This window comes from Rissa tridactyla, chromosome 1 (assembly GCF_028500815.1).
Source record: "Rissa tridactyla isolate bRisTri1 chromosome 1, bRisTri1.patW.cur.20221130, whole genome shotgun sequence".
Taxonomy (NCBI): domain Eukaryota; kingdom Metazoa; phylum Chordata; class Aves; order Charadriiformes; family Laridae; genus Rissa; species Rissa tridactyla.
The window spans coordinates 11,072,754-11,092,537 of NC_071466.1; the positions used below are offsets into that span (position 1 = coordinate 11,072,754).

At 57.5% G+C, this 19,784-nt stretch overlaps 1 protein-coding gene across 1 annotated transcript in view; it reads left to right on the top strand.

The window, feature by feature from the left end:
- The first annotated feature begins 16,465 nt into the window (after positions 1–16,465).
- The window catches only part of LOC128902128 (neuronal acetylcholine receptor subunit alpha-10-like), a 53,188-nt gene continuing 49,869 nt past the window's right edge, over positions 16,466–19,784 (top strand). Inside the window, exon 1 of the mRNA XM_054184543.1 lies at positions 16,466–16,474. Coding sequence (XP_054040518.1) covers positions 16,466–16,474 — 9 coding nt within the window. The remainder of the gene's footprint in view (positions 16,475–19,784) is intronic.

Consider the following 19,784-nt stretch of genomic DNA (forward strand, 5'->3'; position numbering starts at 1 on the left):
GACCCGATGGATTCCATGCCAGGGGGGGTTTCGATGGTGGGAGGTGGGCAGGGGTCTCTCCCCACCCTGCCGCGGCGTCACCACCCATTACCCACACAGGGAAGTACTACATCGCCACCATGATCACGGCCTCCACCGCTCTGACCATCTTCATCATGAACGTCCACCACTGCGGCCCGGGGGCCCGGCCCATGCCCCCCTGGGCCAGGTGGCTCATCCTCCACCACATGGCCTGGCTCTGCTGTGTCTACGAGGCAGGTGAGAGCTGCAAGAGCCCCCAGCGGGTGCTGGGCAGGAGGGCGGGCAGGGAGGACACTGGGGGGCCGGGGGAGAGCCCCATGGAGGGGCAGGTGGGTGCCGAGGCAGGGGGCTGTCCCCGGGACCGCTGCCTGTGCCACCACAATGGCATGCTGAGGAACGTGGGCTACGTCGCCGGCTGCTTCCGGCATCACCAAGCCTCCCAGCGCCGGACCGGCGAGTGGAAGAAGGTGGCCAAGGTGATGGACCGCTTCTTCATGTGGGTCTTCTTCCTCATGGTCTTCCTCATGAGTGTGCTGGTCCTGGGCAATGCTGCATGATGGCCCCGTGGACTCACTGCCCCTAGGGACAGTGGTGGCCACGGGTGCCCCATGAGGGTGGCTCGTCCTGAGCCCCCCTTGGCCCTTCATGGACCTGCAGGGTGGAAGATCCACCAGCGCCAGGGAAGAGGAGCCTGAGAGCGGGAACCTGACTCGGCCGGGGCTGCCAAAGCTGCAGGGTTGAGGGGTCACGGCCCCCCGAGCAGTTGTCTCGGTTGTGACGTAGAGAAATATAGATATAGAATCACAGAACCACAGAATGGTTTGGGTGGGAAGGGACCTTAAAGATCATCTCATTCCACCCCCCTGCCCTGGGCAGGGACACCTCCCACCAGCCCAGCTTGCTCCAAGCCCCGGCCAACCTGGCCTTGAACCCCTCCAGGGATGGGGCAGCCACAGCTTCTCTGGGCAACCTGGGCCAGGAGCTCACCGCCCTCACAGCCAAGAATTTCTGCCTCAGACCTCAGCTCAATCTCCCCTCTTGCAGTGGAAACCCCTTCCCCCTCGTCCCATGGCTCCCCTCCCTCATCCAGAGTCCCTCCCCAGCTCTGAGGCTCTGAGGCTGGACAGGCAGGGGTGGCATGGCATGTGGGAGAACAGGGGCAGGTACCTAGAGAACTTCTCGCCTCCAATGCTCTGGGACTTCACCCCTGAACAATTACAGGACCCTGAGAGAGGAGTAGAATATCTGCAGGGGAAATACTGGGGCTCTTCCAGAGAGGCACAACTCACCGCACTGTGCTGGGCCCTGGCCACTATCTACCAGGCACTGCTCAGTGTTATGCAGCACCCTCAGGGGAAAGAGATGGAGACCAGACCGACAGCACCAGTATAGGTTAGGGGTGGACATGCTGGGAAGCAGCTCTGAGGAGAAGGACCTGGGGGTCCTAGTAGACAGCAAACTATCCATGAGCCAGCAGTGTGCCCTTGTCGCCAAGAAGGCCAATGGCATCCTGGGCTGCATATTGAAGACTGTGGCCAGTAGGTCGAGGGAGGTCATTCTCCCCCTCTACTCTGCACTGGGGAGGCCACAACTGGAGTATTGTGTCCAGTTTTGGGCTCCCCAGTTCAAGAGGGACAGGGAACTACCGGAGCGAGTCCAGCGAAGGGCAACCAAGATGATTATGGGACTGGAGCATCTCCCTTACGAGGAAAGGCTGAAAGAGCTGGGACTCTTTAGCCTGGAGAAGAGAAGGTTGAGGGGGGACCTGATTAATGTTTACAAGTACCTAAAGGGTGGGTTTAAGGAGGACGGAGCCAGGCTCTTTTCAGTGGTTCCCAGTGACAGGACAAGGGGCAATGGGCACAAGCTAGAACATAGGAAGTTCCGTTCAAATACACGGAAAAACTTCTTCACGGTGAGGGTGACAGAGCACTGGAACAGGCTGCCCAGGGAGGTTGTGGAGTCCCCTTCTCTGGAGATTTTCAAGACCCGCCTGGATGCAGCCCTGAGGGATGTGCTTTAGGCAATCCTGCTCTAGCAGGGGACTTGGACTAGATGATCTCTAGAGGTCCCTTCCAACTCTGAAGATTCCGTGATTCCGTGACAGACACTGCGGCTACTGCAAGCCCTGTGGCAGACACTGACGCTGAACCAGGGAACCAACCCGTGCCAGTATCAGTTGCCCCCATACAGAAGAAGTACACGAAGAAATCAGTTCGCTTAGTAAGAGATGATGATGAACCAGGGCCATCATGAGAAGAGGAGGAAGGGGCAGAACCAGAGATAATTACCCGATCCCTATCCTTGAGTGAGCCGTGGGATATGCGAGAAGATTTTAGCCCACTTTCAGGCGAGCACATTGTCACCTGGCTGCTTCGGTGGTGGGATAACGGGGCCAGTAGCCTGGAATTAGAGGGTAGGGAAGCCAGGCAGCTGGGATCCCTGTCTAGGGAAGGCGGCATTGACAAGGCAATTGGAAAGAAGACCCAAGCCCTCAGCCTCTGCCAACGACTCCTGTCAGGCGTGAGGGAGAGGTACCCCTTCAGCGAGGATGTTGTATGTCAGCCAAGCAAGTGGACTACCATGGAAAGAGGTATCCAGTACCTGAGAGAATTAGCCGTGCGGGAGATGATTTATTATGACTCGGACAATGCAGACTTACCCACAGACCCTGATGAGGTGCAATGCACAAGACCCATGTGGCGGAAGTTTGTACGAAGCGCACCATCGTCATATGCCAACTCACTGGCAGTAACGGAATGGAAAGGCGAAGAGGGACCAACGGTGGATGAGGTGGCTGGCCGGCTCCGGCGATATGAAGAAAGTCTCTCTTCCCGCCTTGTCCCAGCTGTGGAGAAACTGTCCCGAAAGGTCCAGCAACTTGAAGAGAATATGTCCTACTCCCCACCTATACGGGCCAGCATCTCAGGTACACACCACGAGGCACCCTGTGGTTCTTCTACCTGCGTGACCACGGGGAGGACATGAGGAAGTGGGATGGACAACCTACTTGGATCCTGCGGACACGGGTACAGGAGTTGCAAGGAAGGACAACCACAAAAGGGGATCCCTCCAGGAAAAGTGCCGCCCCACTTTCCAGCGGGCAGTTCCCCAGACAGAGCAGAAGGCCTGATCTTGCTTCTGATCCTCTTGAAGGAACTTCCAAGTCATTTCTGCAAGAAGTGAGTGAGTAATGGATACTATGACTGGTATTAGAGGGGCCCTGCCTCCGGCCAGGTGGAAGAAAGGGACAACCGGGTTTATTGGACGGTGTGGGCTCGATGGCCTGGCACATCAGACCCTCAGGAGTATAAGGCTCTAGCGGACACAGGTGCACAGTGCACTCTAATACCATCAAGCTATAGAGGATCAGAACCCATTTGTATTTCTGGGGTCACAGGGGGATCCCAAGAGTTGACTGTACTGGAGGCGGAAGTAAGCCTAACTGGGAATCATAGAATCAGAGACTCTTCATGGCTGGAAAGGACCTTTGAGATCATCGAGTCCAACCATACACACACACAAAAACCCCCTACAATCTCTGTCACTAGAGCATGCCCTGAAGTGCCAAATCTAGGCGTTTTTAAACACCTCTAGGGATGGTGACTCCACCACCTCCCTGGGCAGGTCATTCCAGTGCCTGACCACTCTTTCAGTGAAGTAATTCTTCCTACTATCTAATCTAAACCTCCCCTGCCGCAGCTTCAGACCATTTCCTCTGGTCCTGTCATTGTTCACCTGGGGGAAGAGGCCAACACCCACCTCTCTCCAACCTCCTTTCAGGGACTTGTGGAGGGCAATGAGGTCTCCCCTCAGCCTCCTCTTCTCCAAGCTAAACATGCCCAGCTCCCTCAGCCTCTCCTCATAGGACTTGGTCTCCAGACCCCTCACCAGCCTGGTAGCTCTCCTCTGGACACGCTCCAGCACTTCAAGGTCCCTCTTGTACAGAGGGGCCCAGAACTGAACACAGCACTCCAGGTGAGGCCTCACCAGTGCCGAGTACAGAGGCACGGTCACTTCCCTACTCCTGCTGGCCACACTATTCCTCATACAAGCCAGAATGCTGTTGGCCTTCTTGGCCACCTGGGCACACTGCTGGCTCATGTTAAGCTGGCCGGCCACCAGCACCCCCAGGTCCTTTTCTGCGGGGCAGCTTTCCAGCCACTCTTCCCCAAGCCCCTGGCGTTGCTTGGGGTTGTTGTGACCGAAATGCAGGACCCGGCCCTTGGCCTTATTAAACCTCATCCAATTGGCCTTGGCCCATCCCTCCAGCCTGTCCAGGGCCCTCTGGAGAGCCTTCCTTCCCTCAAGCAGATCGACACTCCCACCTAGCTTGGTGTCATCTGCAAACCTACTGAGGGTGCACTCAATCCCCTCATCCAGATCATTGATAAAGGTTTTAAACAAAACTGGCCCCAAAACTGAGCCCTGAGGGACACCACTGGTGACCGGCCGCCAAGAGGATTTCACCCCACTAATCACAACTCTCTGGGCACGGCCATCCAGCCAGTTTTTAACCCAGCAAAGAGTACACTTGTCTATGCCACGATTCGCCAGCTTCTCCAGGACAATGCTGTGGGGGACGGTGTCAAAGGCCTTACCAAAGTCCAGAGAGACAACGTCCACAGCCTTCCCCGCATCCAACAGGCGGCTCACATGGTCATAGAAAGAGATCAGGTTGGTTAAGCAGGACCTCCCTTTCCTAAAGCCATGCTGGCTGGCCCTGATTCCGTGGCTGCCCTGCACTTGCCGTGAGAGCTCACTCAAGGTGATCGTCTCCACGGTCTTCCCTGGTACCGACCTCAGGCTCACAGGCCTGCAGTTCCCCGGATCCTCCTTCGGACCCTTCTTGTAGATGGGAAAGAAACACATTCCAAAGGCTGCAGATCGTTTATGCTGACATGCCTCCTGTGGAAGGTGTTAAGCACCTGCTGGTAATCATGGATCCACCCTCAGGAGGAGTAGAAGCTTTTCCTACCAGGAAAGCTGATCCCCCAGGAGTGGTCAAAGCACTTTTGTGGGAAATCATTCCCAGATACTGACTGAAATGAAACCAGAGGGTCAGACAGGGGTCTCATTTTTCAGCAGGAATACTGAATAATATCTATAAAAGTTCAGCCTGGAGAAGAGAAGGCTCCGCGGAGACCTTCCAGCCCCTTCCACTCCGTCAGGGGGCTCAAGGAAAGCTGGGGAGGGACTCTGGATGAGGGAGGGGAGCCATGGGACGAGGGGGAAGGGGTTTCCACTGCAAGAGGGGAGATTGAGCTGAGATCTTGGGCAGAAATTCTTGGCTGTGAGGGCGGTGAGCCCTTGGCCCAGGTTGCCCAGAGAAGCTGTGGCTGCCCCATCCCTGGAGGGGTTCAAGACCAGGTTGGCCGGGGCTTGGAGCAAGCTGGGCTGGTGGGAGGTGTCCCTGCCCAGGGCAGGGGGTGGCACTGGGTGGCCTTTAAGGTCCATTCCTACCCAAACCATGCCCGGAAGGGGTGGGGCCCTTCTCCTTCTCCTTTTCTCCTCCTTCTCCCTCCCTTCTTGTTATGGTTTGAGAAACCCACCACAATTTCTTGTCCTTTAGACAACTACTCTCTCACCCGATGACCCCTCCCCACCCGGGAAGGGGAATTGGGGAAAAACAAGGGAACAGGAGGGTTGCAATAGAAATAGATTTACTAGGATAAAACTAAAGAATTAACATTAATAATGCTAAAGAAGCAGTGTCAATCCCGATATCAATATAAAATACCCAAGGACTACACCCAGCCCCTTCCATCAGCAGGAAGCCGTGCACTCCCAGCAGGGGACAGCCAATGGGGGACACTGCGAGCGCTGCGGCTTCGGGAGGAAGGGAAGGGCTCAGGGCTCCGAGACTGCGGCAAGGAGTTCTCTGGACCACCGCCATCAAGGGAGAGTCGAACTACACAGCAGACTTTATAATTTATATCGAACGTGATGTTCATGCTACGAAATAGTCCTGTTGGCAGCTTGGGGCAAGAGCCCTCCTTCTCTTGCTCTTCCTCATCCCCTGCTGAGTGTCGCCAAGGGGGGCTCTGACTGCCCCACGATGTCACAAAGCGGGCACGTAAACCCCGGCCACACTACAAAAGAGGGACGCGGTCCCCACTGGAGCCGTCAGCGGATGCTGGGCACCGCAGTCTGGCATTGTCTGGGCAGACTGCAGCCTCGGCCTCTGACACCCCAGCAGTCTTGCGGGTCCCGTCACTGGGGACCCAGGAGGACACTGGGGAGCCGCATCGTGGTTCTGTGCTGGTGACTCGGAGCACCGCAGCCACACCGGAGTCGGTGCCATGGGGCGCTCTGACGCCGTGTCTCCCCTGGGCCCTCTCATCCTGATTGTGATGGGGCTCAGCATATTCTCATCTGTGCTGCAGAGCAAGCGGCTTCAGGTAGGTGACTGTTGCACCACACTGTGCTGCGGCATGGGGTGGCGAGGGATGGCATGGGGTGGTGTGGGGTGCCGTGGGGGGCTGTGGTGTGAGACTGGGAGGTGCTCCCGTCTCACCCAGCTCCTGGGGACCTTGCAGAAGTGGTGGAAGAAAAAGAAGAAGCGTCGGAAAAGGAAGACAAGAGCCCGGCCAGAGAAGCAGAGCGGTGAGTGGCCCCAGCACTGAGCACCCTGCAAACGGCCTACACACCACGGCAGCCCTGAGCCGGGGCTGTGCCGGCAGCTGCTGGCCGCTCACTCTGTCTCCTCCCTCCGCAGCTTCTCAGACAGTGGATGGAGGAGTGGAGAAATCCCGGCCCAAGCAGGAGAAGCGGTGAGTGTGGGGGAGACCCCAGATGCTGCCCCAGACCCTCACCCCGTGCCCTGCCCCTGCCTGCGCTGGGCAGCCCTGCCCACCGGCCAAGGAGGGGTGCTGCCCGCGGGTCCCGCTGGGCTCCGGGGTGCAGCGGGGTCGCTTTCTCCTCCTCTGCAGGGCGAGTGTGGAGGACTCAAGTAGGAAGCCCCTCTCCCCACGGGCCCCGCTGGCCACCATGGACTCTCTGACAGACAGAGGCTCCTCTTCCTTCAGCTCCCTCTACTCCTTCCCAGAGCCCTGGCCTGGTGTGATGGTGGACCTGGCAGCGCTCAACCGCTCAAGACCCCACTGTACCCACAGGGCTGTCAAGGGGAGGGTGGAGGAGCCAGGGCCAGCCCTCTGCCAGGAGCCCCCACAGGAACTGCCAACAAGGACTAAGCAAGAGTGGTCCCCAGGGAAAGCAGGGACAGGGCGCAGAGCCCTGTGCACACGCAGCCTTCACCCTGCAGCCCCCCAGCCATGGCCACGGACCAAGGGGAGCTGATCATTAGACTCCTCCACTCTTTTGAGTCCACCCAGGAGATGGCCAGGCAGTGCTGTGAGATGCTGAAGGTGCTGCAGGCCCGTTGGCAAGGGCGGGAGCCTGTGACCAGAACCTCCCCGGGGAGCCCTTCCATCCCCTGGGCAGGATGGAGGCGCAGCAGCAGCTGGGGGCCACAGTGAAGCCCCAGCACCTGGGAGCGGAGTGGCCGTGGGTGGATGCAAACACGGATAAGGCTGAGGATGGGGACATGGACAAGGAGAAGGACACGGGAGCAGACACAAGTGTGAAGGAGAAGGAAATGAGCAGCCCTGTGGAGCTCGGCAGGGGGAGCCTGGCGGAAGTGAAGAGAAACAGCAAGATGGGGCCGGGCGAGAACAACTCCATGGGGCCAAGCACCAGCAGCCCCCCAGGCTTGGGCAGGAGCACCCCCATGGACGTGGAAGGGAGGAGGGACAGGGCGCAGAGCCCTGTGAACGTGCAGCTGCCCCCCAGCAGCCCCCTAGCCAAGGCCACAGATGAGAGGGAGCTCTACTTGGAGCTCTTGGACACTTTCAAGACCTTGGAGGAGGAGAGGCAGCACCACAGCGAGCCTGTGGACAGGGAGTGTGACCAGGCGTCCCCAGGGCTGTGCCCGCTAGGACGGTGCCTGTGTCACTGCTGCACCCGGCTCTGACACCGCCTGAAGGACTGGTGGAGACGCTGCTGCCGGCCGCGCCGCATCTGCTTCAGCAATTTCCCCTAATGGCTGGGAAGTGTGGGTCCAGGAACACACATCCTCCGTGACACCAAAGGGCTCTGACATGGGCACCACTTAATTTACATCCGCTCTAGACGTTTGTGTTTTGCCAAAAGGGAGCAGAACCATGAGTGCAGGCTGACGCAGGCTACAGCTCCGCAAGCAAACAGGGTGCACGGACTCCTCTCCTCATGAGCAGATTGCCCTGCAAAAGGGTGGGGTTCAGAAAAATCGGAAAGGATAAGAAAGTTGTCAGTTACTAGAACAAGCCTAAAGCTTTTTCACAAAATTGAGGTTTTCCTGCCTGAAAAGCTCTTTTTGCTCACAGCTGACATCCCAGCACCAGTATTTTGGGCGTTTTAGCTTTTTATGAGGGCAACCTGACATCAGCCTGACAGTGAAGACTGGCATAACAGGCATCGCAACTGGACAAGGACAACGACCTCAACCAGGCTAGAGTGGAACACCGCAGTGGCTCGCTTATGAAAATGACCCTCTGGCCATAACACTGAAGTGGTCAGGAATTCCTCCTGCTGAGCGCTGCTATGCAGAAGGCCTGGAGGATCACTTTGCTTAGCTTTGTGGTACCGCGGTGAGATGTCCCTCTGGGTTCCCGTACCTGCAGAACACGCCAGGAGGCTGGGAGGAGGTTGGTGAGGGTGCGTCTCATTCTCCAGCCTGGGTCTCTGAAACTGTAGCTCCGCAGACTCTTATGCTGCTGACTGGCATCTCCGCTAGCAGGATCCTGGCTAGGTGATCGTGCTTCGTGACTCTTTCAAAGAAGAGGTTCACGCGCAGTTTTGGGGCTCTCTTGGCCAAGTTGGCCCACGACATTCCCGTGACCACTTGCCCATGAGGGTCGTGGATATGACATTGGATATTCAAGGTGCACAGGGAACGAGTGCTGTGCTCCCGCAGGGTGTGCAAGTCAGCCCACCACGTTTCCGTGACAGCGACTACGTCATAGCTGTCCTGCTGCACAATGGCTTCCAGCTCCTCCTCTTTGTTGCCCATGCTGCAGGCATGAGTGTGGAAGCACTTCAGCTGGCCTGCTGATCCTGACACCTTTTTGCTGGAAGAAGGCTTCACTCCTACCTGACCATTCCCACGCGCAGCTGTAGTTTCTAACCCATCAACGACCCTTGTGTCTCTGCTGCCTGATTCATCCCTTTCCCCCTTCAAATCTACTTGAAAGCCCCTTTGATGAGCCCTGCCAACTCCTGTGCAAGGATCCTTTTCCCCTTTTGAGGCAGGTGTATCCCGTCTGTCTCCAACAGGCCTGCTGTCCTGTCAAACCATGCTGTGATCAAAAACCCCAAAGTCCTGCCACTGACACCAGGCTCGCAGCCAGGTATTGATCTGCTGGCTCTTCCTGTTGCTTTCCTCATCCTTCCCTGTGCCTGCAACGACAGAGGAGAACACGACTTGCGCTCCTGAGCCCTTTCCTAGTCATCCCAAGGCCCAGAAGTCTCTCTTGATCTCCCTTGGGATTCTCGGTAACAGATCATCTCTGCCTGTCTGAAAAATGAGGAGCGGTTAATAATCTGAGGGGCTTACCAGGGAGAGAAGTTTTCTTCTGGTATCTTTAACCCGGGCCCCTTCCCTGAGCACACTTCCCTGAGAAGTGGGTCTGGTCTGCATATCGGGCCTTGCGCTCCCTTCAGGATGGAGTCGCCTACAACAGTGACCCGTCTTTTCTTCTTAACTGAAGACGTTTTGATGCGAGGTGTGGTTTGGCTTAACCTTGGCAACACCTCTGTGGACACTGCATTATCTTCCTCGTCAGCATTAGGTTCCCCTTGCAGAGCCTCGTACCTGGTTTTTCAGGGTACCTGGAAGGCCAGGGAGTTACTGGGGAGACACGCCTGCTTCGCCGGGCAGGAACATGTTCCCACAGCCCCCTGTCCTCTTAGTTACCTTCTTCAGCTAGGCAGCTCTTAGTTACCTTAGTTACCTTAGTTACCCTGTCCTCTTAGTTACCTTCTTCAGCTCCCCCTGGGAGCTGCTGGCTCTGCTGGGCGGCCTGCGCTCTCCCGGCCTTTCCCCAGCTCCGGAAAAGCCCCTGTTTTGCCTTTTTTCGCCACCAACCCCCGCTCCCTTGCGGACGTACCTGCCCCGAAGCTGTCCCTTGGCGAGTGAGAATTCGCGAGAAGACACAGACGGCCCTTCAGCACTAGTTCCTGATCACGTTGCAGGGATATGCGGGGGGAACACCGCCGCCTCCTCGGAGGGAACCCCCGAGCGCCGCCATCGGCCGCCGCTGTGGGCCGGGCCGGGCCGGGCCGGGCCGGGGCCGGGGCCGGGGCCTGGGGCGGGGCTGCGGCCGGCTGTGGGGCGGCTGAGGGCCCGGCGCCGTGGCCTGTGCTCCAGAGCCCTCAGCAGCTCCCTTGCCCTTCTCTGGACACACAGAATGGGAAGTGGGAAAGGGAGGAAAGTCGTGGCGTGAGAGAAAGGCAGTTTAATACGCAAAGCAAAAGCCGCGCGCACAAGCAAAGCCAAACAAGGAACCCGTTGGCTGCTTCCCATTGCAGGCGGGGGTTCAGCCGTCTCCAGGAAAGCCGGGCTCCGGCAGCGTGACGGTGACTTGGGAAGACAAACGCCATCACTCTGAACATCAGCCCTTCCTTCTTCTTTCCCCGGCTTTATATACTGAGCGTGACGTCAAATGGCACGGAATGTCCCTTTGCTCAGTCGGGGTCAGCTGTCCTGGCTCTGTCCCCTCCCAACTCCCTGTGCCCCCCAGGCCACTGTCGGTCGGGCAGCGTGAGGAGCAGAAAAGGCCTTGAGAGCTCAGCAACAGCTAAAACCACCAGTGCGCTACCAACACTGTTTTCATCCCAAATCCAAAACACAGCGCTACACCACCTGCTCGCAAGGAAGTCATCCCCACCCCAGCCGAAAGCGTGACACCCCAGTGCCTTGGGAGGGAGCAACTGGGGCTGGGGGCAGACAGGGACATGGACGCAGATGCAGACGTGAACAAGGACAGGGACACGGACACAGGAGCAGGCAGGAGCAGCCTGGGGAAGAGCAGACACAAGAGGGAAGGCTTGCGGACAGAAAGGGAAGGGGGTGGAGGGTCAGCAAGGGATAGAAGGGGAGGTGCGGGCATCCCTGAGAAGACACACCTTTGAGTCGATCCCTTCCAGGCAAAATGCTTTCAGAGGCTCCACACATTTGCCTTCTGGGCCCACAGAAAAGTGTGGGAGCACAAGTCTGAGGCCTGTGCGCCCCAAAGGGAGAGAAGGAGATGTTCAGCAAAGGGACAGGAGGACTTGGCATTACCCCTTCACGGGTCTCACACCATCCCAAAACCTCCCATGAACTCAGCAGCGCCCCGAGCTGCTGCCACTGCTCACGGCGGTGATGACCAGCTCCAGCCTCCGTCCTCTTGGCACCCTCCCTGCAGGTATTGATGTGCGTGGAGGAGATCCCCCTGAGCCGCCTCTTCTCCAGGCTGAGCACTCCCAGCCCTGCCCAGACTTGGCACTTGAACTTCAGCAGCGGAGACCATTTCACTGTTTAGCTAGACCGAAGGCCAAAAAGTTAAAGGATGTGGCCTGTGCTTGTACCGTGATTCTTTTTCACTCATTGGGCTGGTTTTGGTTGTTTTGTTGGGGTTTTTTTAGGCGTTTAGTAACTGGGAACTTTCTTATCCTTTCCGATTTTTCTGAACCCCACCCTTTTGCAGGGAAATGTGCTCATGAGGAGAGGAGTCCGTGCGCCCTGTTTGCTTGCAGAGCTGTAGCCTGCGTCAGCCTGCACTCGTGGTTCTGCTCCCTTTTGGCAAAACACAAACGTCTAGAGCGGATGTAAATTAAGTGGTGCCCATGTCAGAGCCCTTTGGTGTCACGGAGGATGTGTGTTCCTGGACCCACACTTCCCAGCCATTAGGGGAAATTGCTGAAGCAGACGCGGCGCGGCCGGCAGCAGCGTCTCCAGCAGTCCTTCAGGCGGTGGCAGAGCCGGGTGCAGCAGTGACAGAGAGCGGATGTAAATTAACTGGTGCCCATGTCACAGTCCTTTGGTGTCACGCAGGATGTGCCACCAAAGGTGTGCGACAGCCTTGACCCGCGTCAATGAGCATCAGGTCTTTGCACGCCTGAGGGAAGCACACGGCCTGATGGTTGCTGACAGCGCTCTTTAGGTTCTGTTGCGCTGCAGACCTTCCAAGGAACAGCCGGGATCTGCAAAGCTTTCTAGAAATTGTCTTTGGATCTACTCTCGTACCGGGGATAATTTCCAATATGTCAAGTAAGATCATGGCATGAGCTGAGGGTACGACATCTTCTAACGGTAATAGAAGTTGTCCATCTCTCTGGGTGGGGTGTAATGCTCAAGGGCCCCCCCATCTCCACGGGAGAGTGGGCATTACTGTAGCATCTACTGTTGTCGTTACCCAAAACTGATTCTCTGCTCCTGTCAAGGGACAAAACTGATCTGCTGACAGTCACAGGGATAGAGAAAATACTGACTTTTTTATTGGTTCAGAAGAGGGGCACCCCAGGGGGTTCCTGGCCCCACACTTCCAACCCATTGGGGGAAATTTCTGAAGCAGACACGGCGCGGCCGGCAGCAGCGTCTCCAGCAGACCTTCAGGCGGTGCCAGAGCCGGGTGCAGCAGTGACACAGGCACCGTCCTAGTGGGCACAGCCCTGGGGACGCCTGGTCACACTCCCTATTCACAGGCTTGCCATGCTGCTGCCTCTCCTCCTCCAAGGTCTTGACAGTGTCCAAGAGCTCCAAGTAGAGCAACTTGTCGTCCGTGGCCTTGGCTAGGGGGCTGCTGGGCGGCGGAAGAACATTCATGGGTCTCTGCGCCCTGTCCCTCCTCCCTTCCGCATCCATGGGGGTGTTCCTGCCTGAGCCTGGGGGGCTGCTGGTGCTTGGCCCCATGGAGTTGTTCTCGCCCGGCCCCATCTTGCTGTTTCTCTACACTTCTGCCAGGCTCCCCCTGCCGAGCTCCACAGGGCTGCTCCTTTCCTTCTCCTTCACACTTCTCTCTGGTCCTGTGTCCTCCTCCTTGTCCATGTCCCCATCCTCAGCCTTATCCGTGTTTGCATCCACTCACGGCCACTCCACTCCCAGGTGCCGGGGCTTCACTGTGGCCCCCAGCTGCTCCTGCGCCGCCATCGTGCCCAGGGGATGGAAGGGCTCCCCGGGGAGGTTCTGGTCACAGGCTCCCGCTGCCCCTTGCCAACGGGCCTGCAGCACCTTCAGCATCTCATAGCACTGCCTGGCCATCTCCTGGGTGGACTCAAAAGGGTGGAGGAGCTCCATGATCAGCTCCCCTTGGTCCGTGGCCATGGCTGGGGGGCTGCAGGGTGAAGGCTGCGTGTGCACAGGGCTCTGCGCCCTGTCCCTGCTTTCCCTGGGGACCGGCTCTTGCTTGGTCCTTGTAGGCATTTCCAGTGGGGGCTCCTGGCAGAGGGCTGGCCCTGGCTCCTCCACCCTCCCGTTGACAGCCCTGGGGGGATGGCGGGGTCCTGAGCGGTCGAGTGCTGCCAGCTCCGCCATTGCACCAGGCCAGGGCTCCGGGAAGGAGTAGAGGGAGCTGAAGGAAGAGCAGCCTCTGTCTGTCATTGGGTTCATGGTGGCCATTGGGGCCCATGGGGAGAGGGGCTTCCTGTTCAAGGCCTCCACACTCGCCCTGCAGAGGAGGAGAAAGAGACCCCGCTGCACCCCAGACCCCAGCGGGACCCGCGGGCTGCACCCCTCCTTGGCCGGTGGGCAGGGCTGCCCAGCGCAGGCAGGGGCAGGGCATGGGGTGAGGGTCTGGGGCAGCATCTGGGGTCTCCCCCACACTCACCGCTTCTCCTGCTTGGGCCAGGATTTCTCCACTCCTCCATCCACTGTCTGAGAAGCTGCGGAGGGAGGAGACAGAGTGAGCGGCCAGCAGCTGCCGGCACAGCCCCGGCTCAGGGCTGCCGTGGGGTGTAGGCCATTTGCAGGGTGCTCGGTGCTGGGGCCACTCACCGCTCTGCTTCTCTGGCCGGGCTCTTGTCCTCCTTGTCCGACGCTTCTTCTTCTTCTTCTTAAACCACTTCTGCAATGTTCCGAGGAGCTGGGTGAGACGGGAGCACCTCCCAGTCCCACACCACAGCCCCCCACGGCACCCCACGCCACCCCATGCCATCCCTCGCCACCCCACGCCGCAGCACAGTGTGGTGCAACAGTCACCTACCTGAAGCCGCTTGCTCTGCAGCACAGATGAGAACACGCTGAGCCCCATCACGATCAGGAAGAGAGGGCCCAAGGGAGACACAGCGTCAGAGCGCCCCATGGCACCGACTCCGGTGTGGCTGCGGTGCTCCGAGTCACCAGCACAGAACCGCGATGCGGCTCCCCAGTGTCCTCCTGGGTCCCCAGTGACGGGACCCGCAAGACTGCTGGGGTGTCAGAGGCCGAGGCTGCAGTGTGCCCAGACAATGCCAGACTGCGGTGCCCAGCATCCACTGACGGCTCCAGTGGGGACCGCGTCCCCCATTTATAGTGTGGCCGGGGTTTACGTGCCCGCTTTGTGACATCGTGGGGCAGTCAGAGCCCCCCTTGGCGACACTCAGCAAGGGATGAGGAAGAGCAAGAGAAGGAGGGTACTTGCCCCAAGCTGCCAACAGGACTATTTCATAGCATGAACATCACGTTCGATATAAATTATAAAGTCTGCTGTGTAGTTCGACTCTCCCTTGATGGCGGTGGTCCAGAGAACTCCTTGCCGTAGTCTCGGAGCCCTGAGCCCTTCCCTTCCTCCCGAAGCCGCAGCGCTCGCAGTGTCCCCCATTGGCTGTCCCCTGCTGGGAGTGCACGGCTTCCTGCTGATGGAATGGGCTGGGTGTAGTCCTTGGGTATTTTATATTGATATCGGGATTGACACTGCTTCTTTAGCATTATTAATGTTAATTCTTTATTTTTATCCTATTAAATCGATTTCTATTGCAACCCTCCTGTTTCCTTGTTTTTCCCCAATTCCCCTTCCCGGGTGGGGAGGGGTCATCAGGTGAGAGAGTAGTTGTCTAAAGGACAAGAAATTGTGGTGGGTTTCTCAAACCATAAGAAGAAGGGAGGGAGAAGGAGAAGGGCCCCACCCCTTCAGGGCATGGTTTGGGTGGGAAGGGACCTCTAAAGCCCACCCAGTGCCACCCCCTGCCCTGGGCAGGGACACCTCCCACCAGCCCAGCTTGCTCCAAGCCCTGGCCAACCTGGCCTTGAACCCCTCCAGGGATGGGGCAGCCACAGCTTCTCTGGGCAACCTGGGCCAGGGGCTCACTGCCCTCACAGCCAAGAATTTCTGCCCGAGATCTCAGCAAAATCTCCCCTCTTGCAGTGGAAACCCCTTCCCCCTCGTCCCATGGCTCCCCTCCCTCATCCAGAGTCCCTCCCCAGCTTTCCTGGAGCCCCTTGAGGGACTGGAAGGGGCTCCAATGTCTCCGCGGAGCTTTCTCTTCTCCAGGCTGAACCCCCCAACTCTCTCAGCCTGTCCTCACAGCAGAGGGCCTCCAGCCCTCCCAGCATCTCCGGGGCCTCCTCTGGACCGTATATATATATACACATGGACACCTTCCGCTCCTCCTGTGTCCCCACCGGTGCCTGCCACCCTGCCTGGCCAGGGGCCGGGTCTGCTGCAGCCCCCCGAGACGCCACTCCAGTGTCCGGCAGCCCTGCTGAGGGTCCCAGGGGAGCGGGACAGCCCCCACCCCGTCCCCTCCGGGTGCTGGCTGGGGCCAGGATGGTGCCCAGGAGGGACGGAGGGGTCTGGCCCTCGACGCCTTTGGTGACAGAGTGCGGGGCTCGTGGAGCTCTGGGGCTGCTGCCCACCCAGGGCAGGGCAGGTCAGTGCTGGGGTCCATCATAGCACCCATGGCGGGTGTGGGGCAGCACTTGGGTGCCGCGGGTGGCTGGCAGGGTCCCGCAGCAGCTGCAGGGCTCTCGCCGGGTTGGAGTGGGGGAATTTGAAGGGGAAGCTGCCGTTGGAGCCGCACAAGGGGAAGCCGCCACGTTCAGGGGCGGGTGCAGGTTGTTGCGCGGGTAGGGGACGGTGAGGGGTGCAGCCCTGCTGTGTGAGCGAACCGCACTTGGGTGCAGGCAGATGCTCAGCCAAACCCAAGTTAATGCTCTTGCATGAGGCCGTCAGCGAGAGCTCAGCACCAAAACCAAAAACCAGCCCTGTTTCGGCTGGAGATCGGGCTGGTAAGTGGCTGAAACAGCCTGAACGCAGCAGAAAACCCGACTACGACTCAACCCCTCGATGCTCTAAACACCCGCAGCCATCGGGGTCTGTGGAGCTCCCCCTGCCCAGGTGGGGACTGTCCCCTGGAGCAGGGACCCCTCTCAAGGGGACCCCTCGAGGCTGAGAGACACCGTACCTTTGCATACCTGTGACATTTAAGATACATATGGGAAACCGACGTCATGACCTTTGTATCCCACCCAAACCCCGCGTGCGGTAAATAGCGGAGCATTTCCTGCCGATCCATCCGGGCTTACGGAATATCTCACCCCCCTGCATTTACTGATCCGTCCTCAATAAAATAACGACTCCATCAGCTCTGGCTGAGTGACCTCTGGCTCTTCTCCTGCGACAGCGATGGCGGCTGGTCCGCGCTCACCCTGCCCGACAGCCTGTGCCGGGGGGGGCTGGGCCCCTCGTCCCCATCCCTGCCCCACACCCCACAGACTGGCTGTCGGAGGCCTCGGGGCTCATGCCATCTTGTCACCGGTGGAGGGGACTGATCAGCTGGTGGGGAGGGGGACAGTGGCCAAACCCGGGGGGACACCCGTGGGTGATGGGGGAACCTGGGGATGAGAGCCGGAGGCGCTGGGGCAGCCGGAACAGGGTGCGGGGGACACGGAGTGCCCTCGGGCTGGCTGGGATGGCGCACAGACGCTGGCAGCAGGGATGGCCGTAGCGAGGGGAGCGCGGGGGGGCAGCAGCACCGCCCCCGGCTGAGTGCAGGGACCCGGCTGGGGGGACATGGCGAGGGGAAGGAGCCGCTGTCCCCGCGGGGAGCCCCGGGGCGAGGAGGGAGCCTGGCCAGGGCAGCCCCAGCGGCCGAGGAGGAAGGCAAAGGGGCCAGGCAGCATGGAAAGCGCAGGGCAGCGGGGACGGGGGTCCCACCGAGACCCCAGCCCTGCGCCAACTCCGCTCAGGGGTGTAAGAAAGGCAGGTGTTGCTTTTGCAGAGGAGAAAAGCCGTTTCCATCAGAGGTGACACGATAAGGGAATGACTGAGACAAAGAGGCTCCAGCAAAGGCTTGTAGAACATCTCTTATCACACAGACAAAAGGACAAAGTGATTCCTACTGGATTAGCGTCTGGAAGGGTAGTCATACATTTAACCAGGGCTAATGACTTTAAGCAATTTTTTTGTTACCAAAAAGGAAGGAAATAAACTAGTCAGATAATCTCTTTAGGTGTAGCATGAAGAGAAGCAAACAGCGGCAGGACATGCGGGAAGAATTTTAGGCGCCTCGCACAGACCGTGAACCCTGGAGTACCCAACCAACGGGAAAGAGGGGAGGGAAAAATTGGGCCGGGATTAGGAAATAAAAAGGTGTGGTGTTTCAAGAACGGAAAGTGTGCCTACTTGCTAGGTCACCCGCTCTTGCAAGAGCGTGAACGAAAATGTGCCTCCCAGAGGATTCTGCCTGAGCCTATTTCATTCGGACCGGAACTTATTTCTCACAATTTGGGGGCTCGTCCGGGAGCAGAAGTCATCTTCTTGGGAGTCCGTGTTGCCGAAGGACGGGAAGACGCGTCCCGTTGTTTTCAACGGTCTCGTGGATCGTCGCAGGGATTCCGGGAGGAATCGACTAAGATCTCGAGACCCAGTTGTACAGCAGACTCTGTGAACCACAGGGGGAAAAGGGATAGGTGCAGTCGGCACAGAGAGTACGACCAGGCAACTCCGTGCACGGACCAAGGTAAGAAAAATCGGACCGTTAAAGTATTGCCTTGGTGGTCGGGACATTCTAAGAGACTTGTGTGTGAGTGACTGAGACGTACTGCGGTACGAAGCGAGTGTGGAGTCGGGGTCCGCGGTTCTGTAGTCCCGCGAGGGGCGCAGCCGGAGAAGGACGAAGCGAAAGGAAGGGGTGTAAGAAAAGTCTCTGTTCAGAATGGGAAATAAGGATTCTAGGCCTAGGGATGAAGAAGGGGATACTAAGAAAGACCCCGGGAACATTGCCCCAGACAGTCCTTTAGGGGAGAATGCTGAGGTTTCGGAATGATTCTTCTTGTACAAGGGATAAAGATAAAAAGAAAATGATTTGTTTTGTTCGGACCGCATCCCGGAGGAGCCGGGGGCGGACGGGGGGGCCGTGGACATCCTGGGAAGGGTCTCAGGGGTGTCCTAGGGGTCCTGTGTCTGTCTTAGAGGATCCCAGAGGTGTCCCAGGTGGGACACGTTTGCATTTGCATTTGAATTTGTTTGGACCAAAGAACCCATAAGACCTCCTAGTGTATTTTGGTCCAAATTTGGATCTGATGAAGACTGGGTCTGTCAGACTTTAAACATGTATGTGAATAATAAGGACTAATAAGGAAGTTGAAGAAGGTGAATATGCTTTTTGCTGGGTCAAGGTGAATAGATTCAGGAACGCCCAAATCCATTTTATATGTTCGCAGCCCAGACCGTCGGTGATGTTTCAATCGACAAAGAAATTGAATCCCCAAAGTGGGACCCCTTAGGCTGTTACTTGGGGGCGAGGGAGAGGGGTGAATAACAGGGGACGAGGACTGCCCCGACCGCTCCTACCAGCAGCTCGAGGTTCACCGGTAGGGTGTTATCATTGTGGGATTTACAGAATCCCCTAATTTGCTTGGCAAGTGTTAGAACAAGTGCTTGAACAATCCAGCCCTCCATCGGGAGTAGCCCTGCTTCAGTATGTGGATGATTATTGGTATCTGGGGAGGAAGAAGGCAGGGTAAAAGAAGCCACGAATGAGTTACTGAGCTTTTTGGGACAGTAAGGTTTGAGGGTCTCAAAAAAAAAAAATAAAAAAAATTGCAATAGGTGGAAACAGAAGTGAAGTACTTGGGACATGTAGTCAGTGAAGGGAGTCGAAAAAATAAATCCTATAAATCCTGAGAGGATCAAAGGAATAGTAGACTTACCTCTGCCAAAGACCAAGAGGGAACTGAGAAAATTTTGGGGGCTGACTGGGTACTGTAGACTGTGGATAGAGGAGTATGCTCAAAAGACTAAAGGACTATATTCCAAACTGTTAGCTGAAGATCCGAATGTATTGGTTTGGACAGAAGAAGAGGAGGATTTAGTGTAAGATTGAAAACAGAGCCTAATCAGAGCTCCAGTTTTAGCCTTATCTTCTTTGAAGAAATCTTTTCAACTATTTGTAACTGTAGACAAAGGGGCTGCGTTAGGAACTCAAGAGTGGGGGGGGATAAGCGGCAGCCAGTGGCCTGTTCATCTAAACTCTCAGATCTGGTCTCCTGAGGGTGGCCAGGGGAATGATAGAAGTTAGCACCCCTCACCAAGTAAAAATCATTTTAGCCCAAACCACGGGAAAACGGCTAACCAATTCAAGAATACTGAAGTATGAAGGAATTTTAATTGAAAAGGATGATTTGATTTTAACTACCCGCCCTTGCCTTAACCCAGTGAGCTTTTTGTGAAAAAAATAGAGGCAAAGGATGAAGAACTTACACACGAATGCATAGATGTAATTGAGTACCAGACTAGGACACGATCTGACTTAAGGGAAGAACCCCT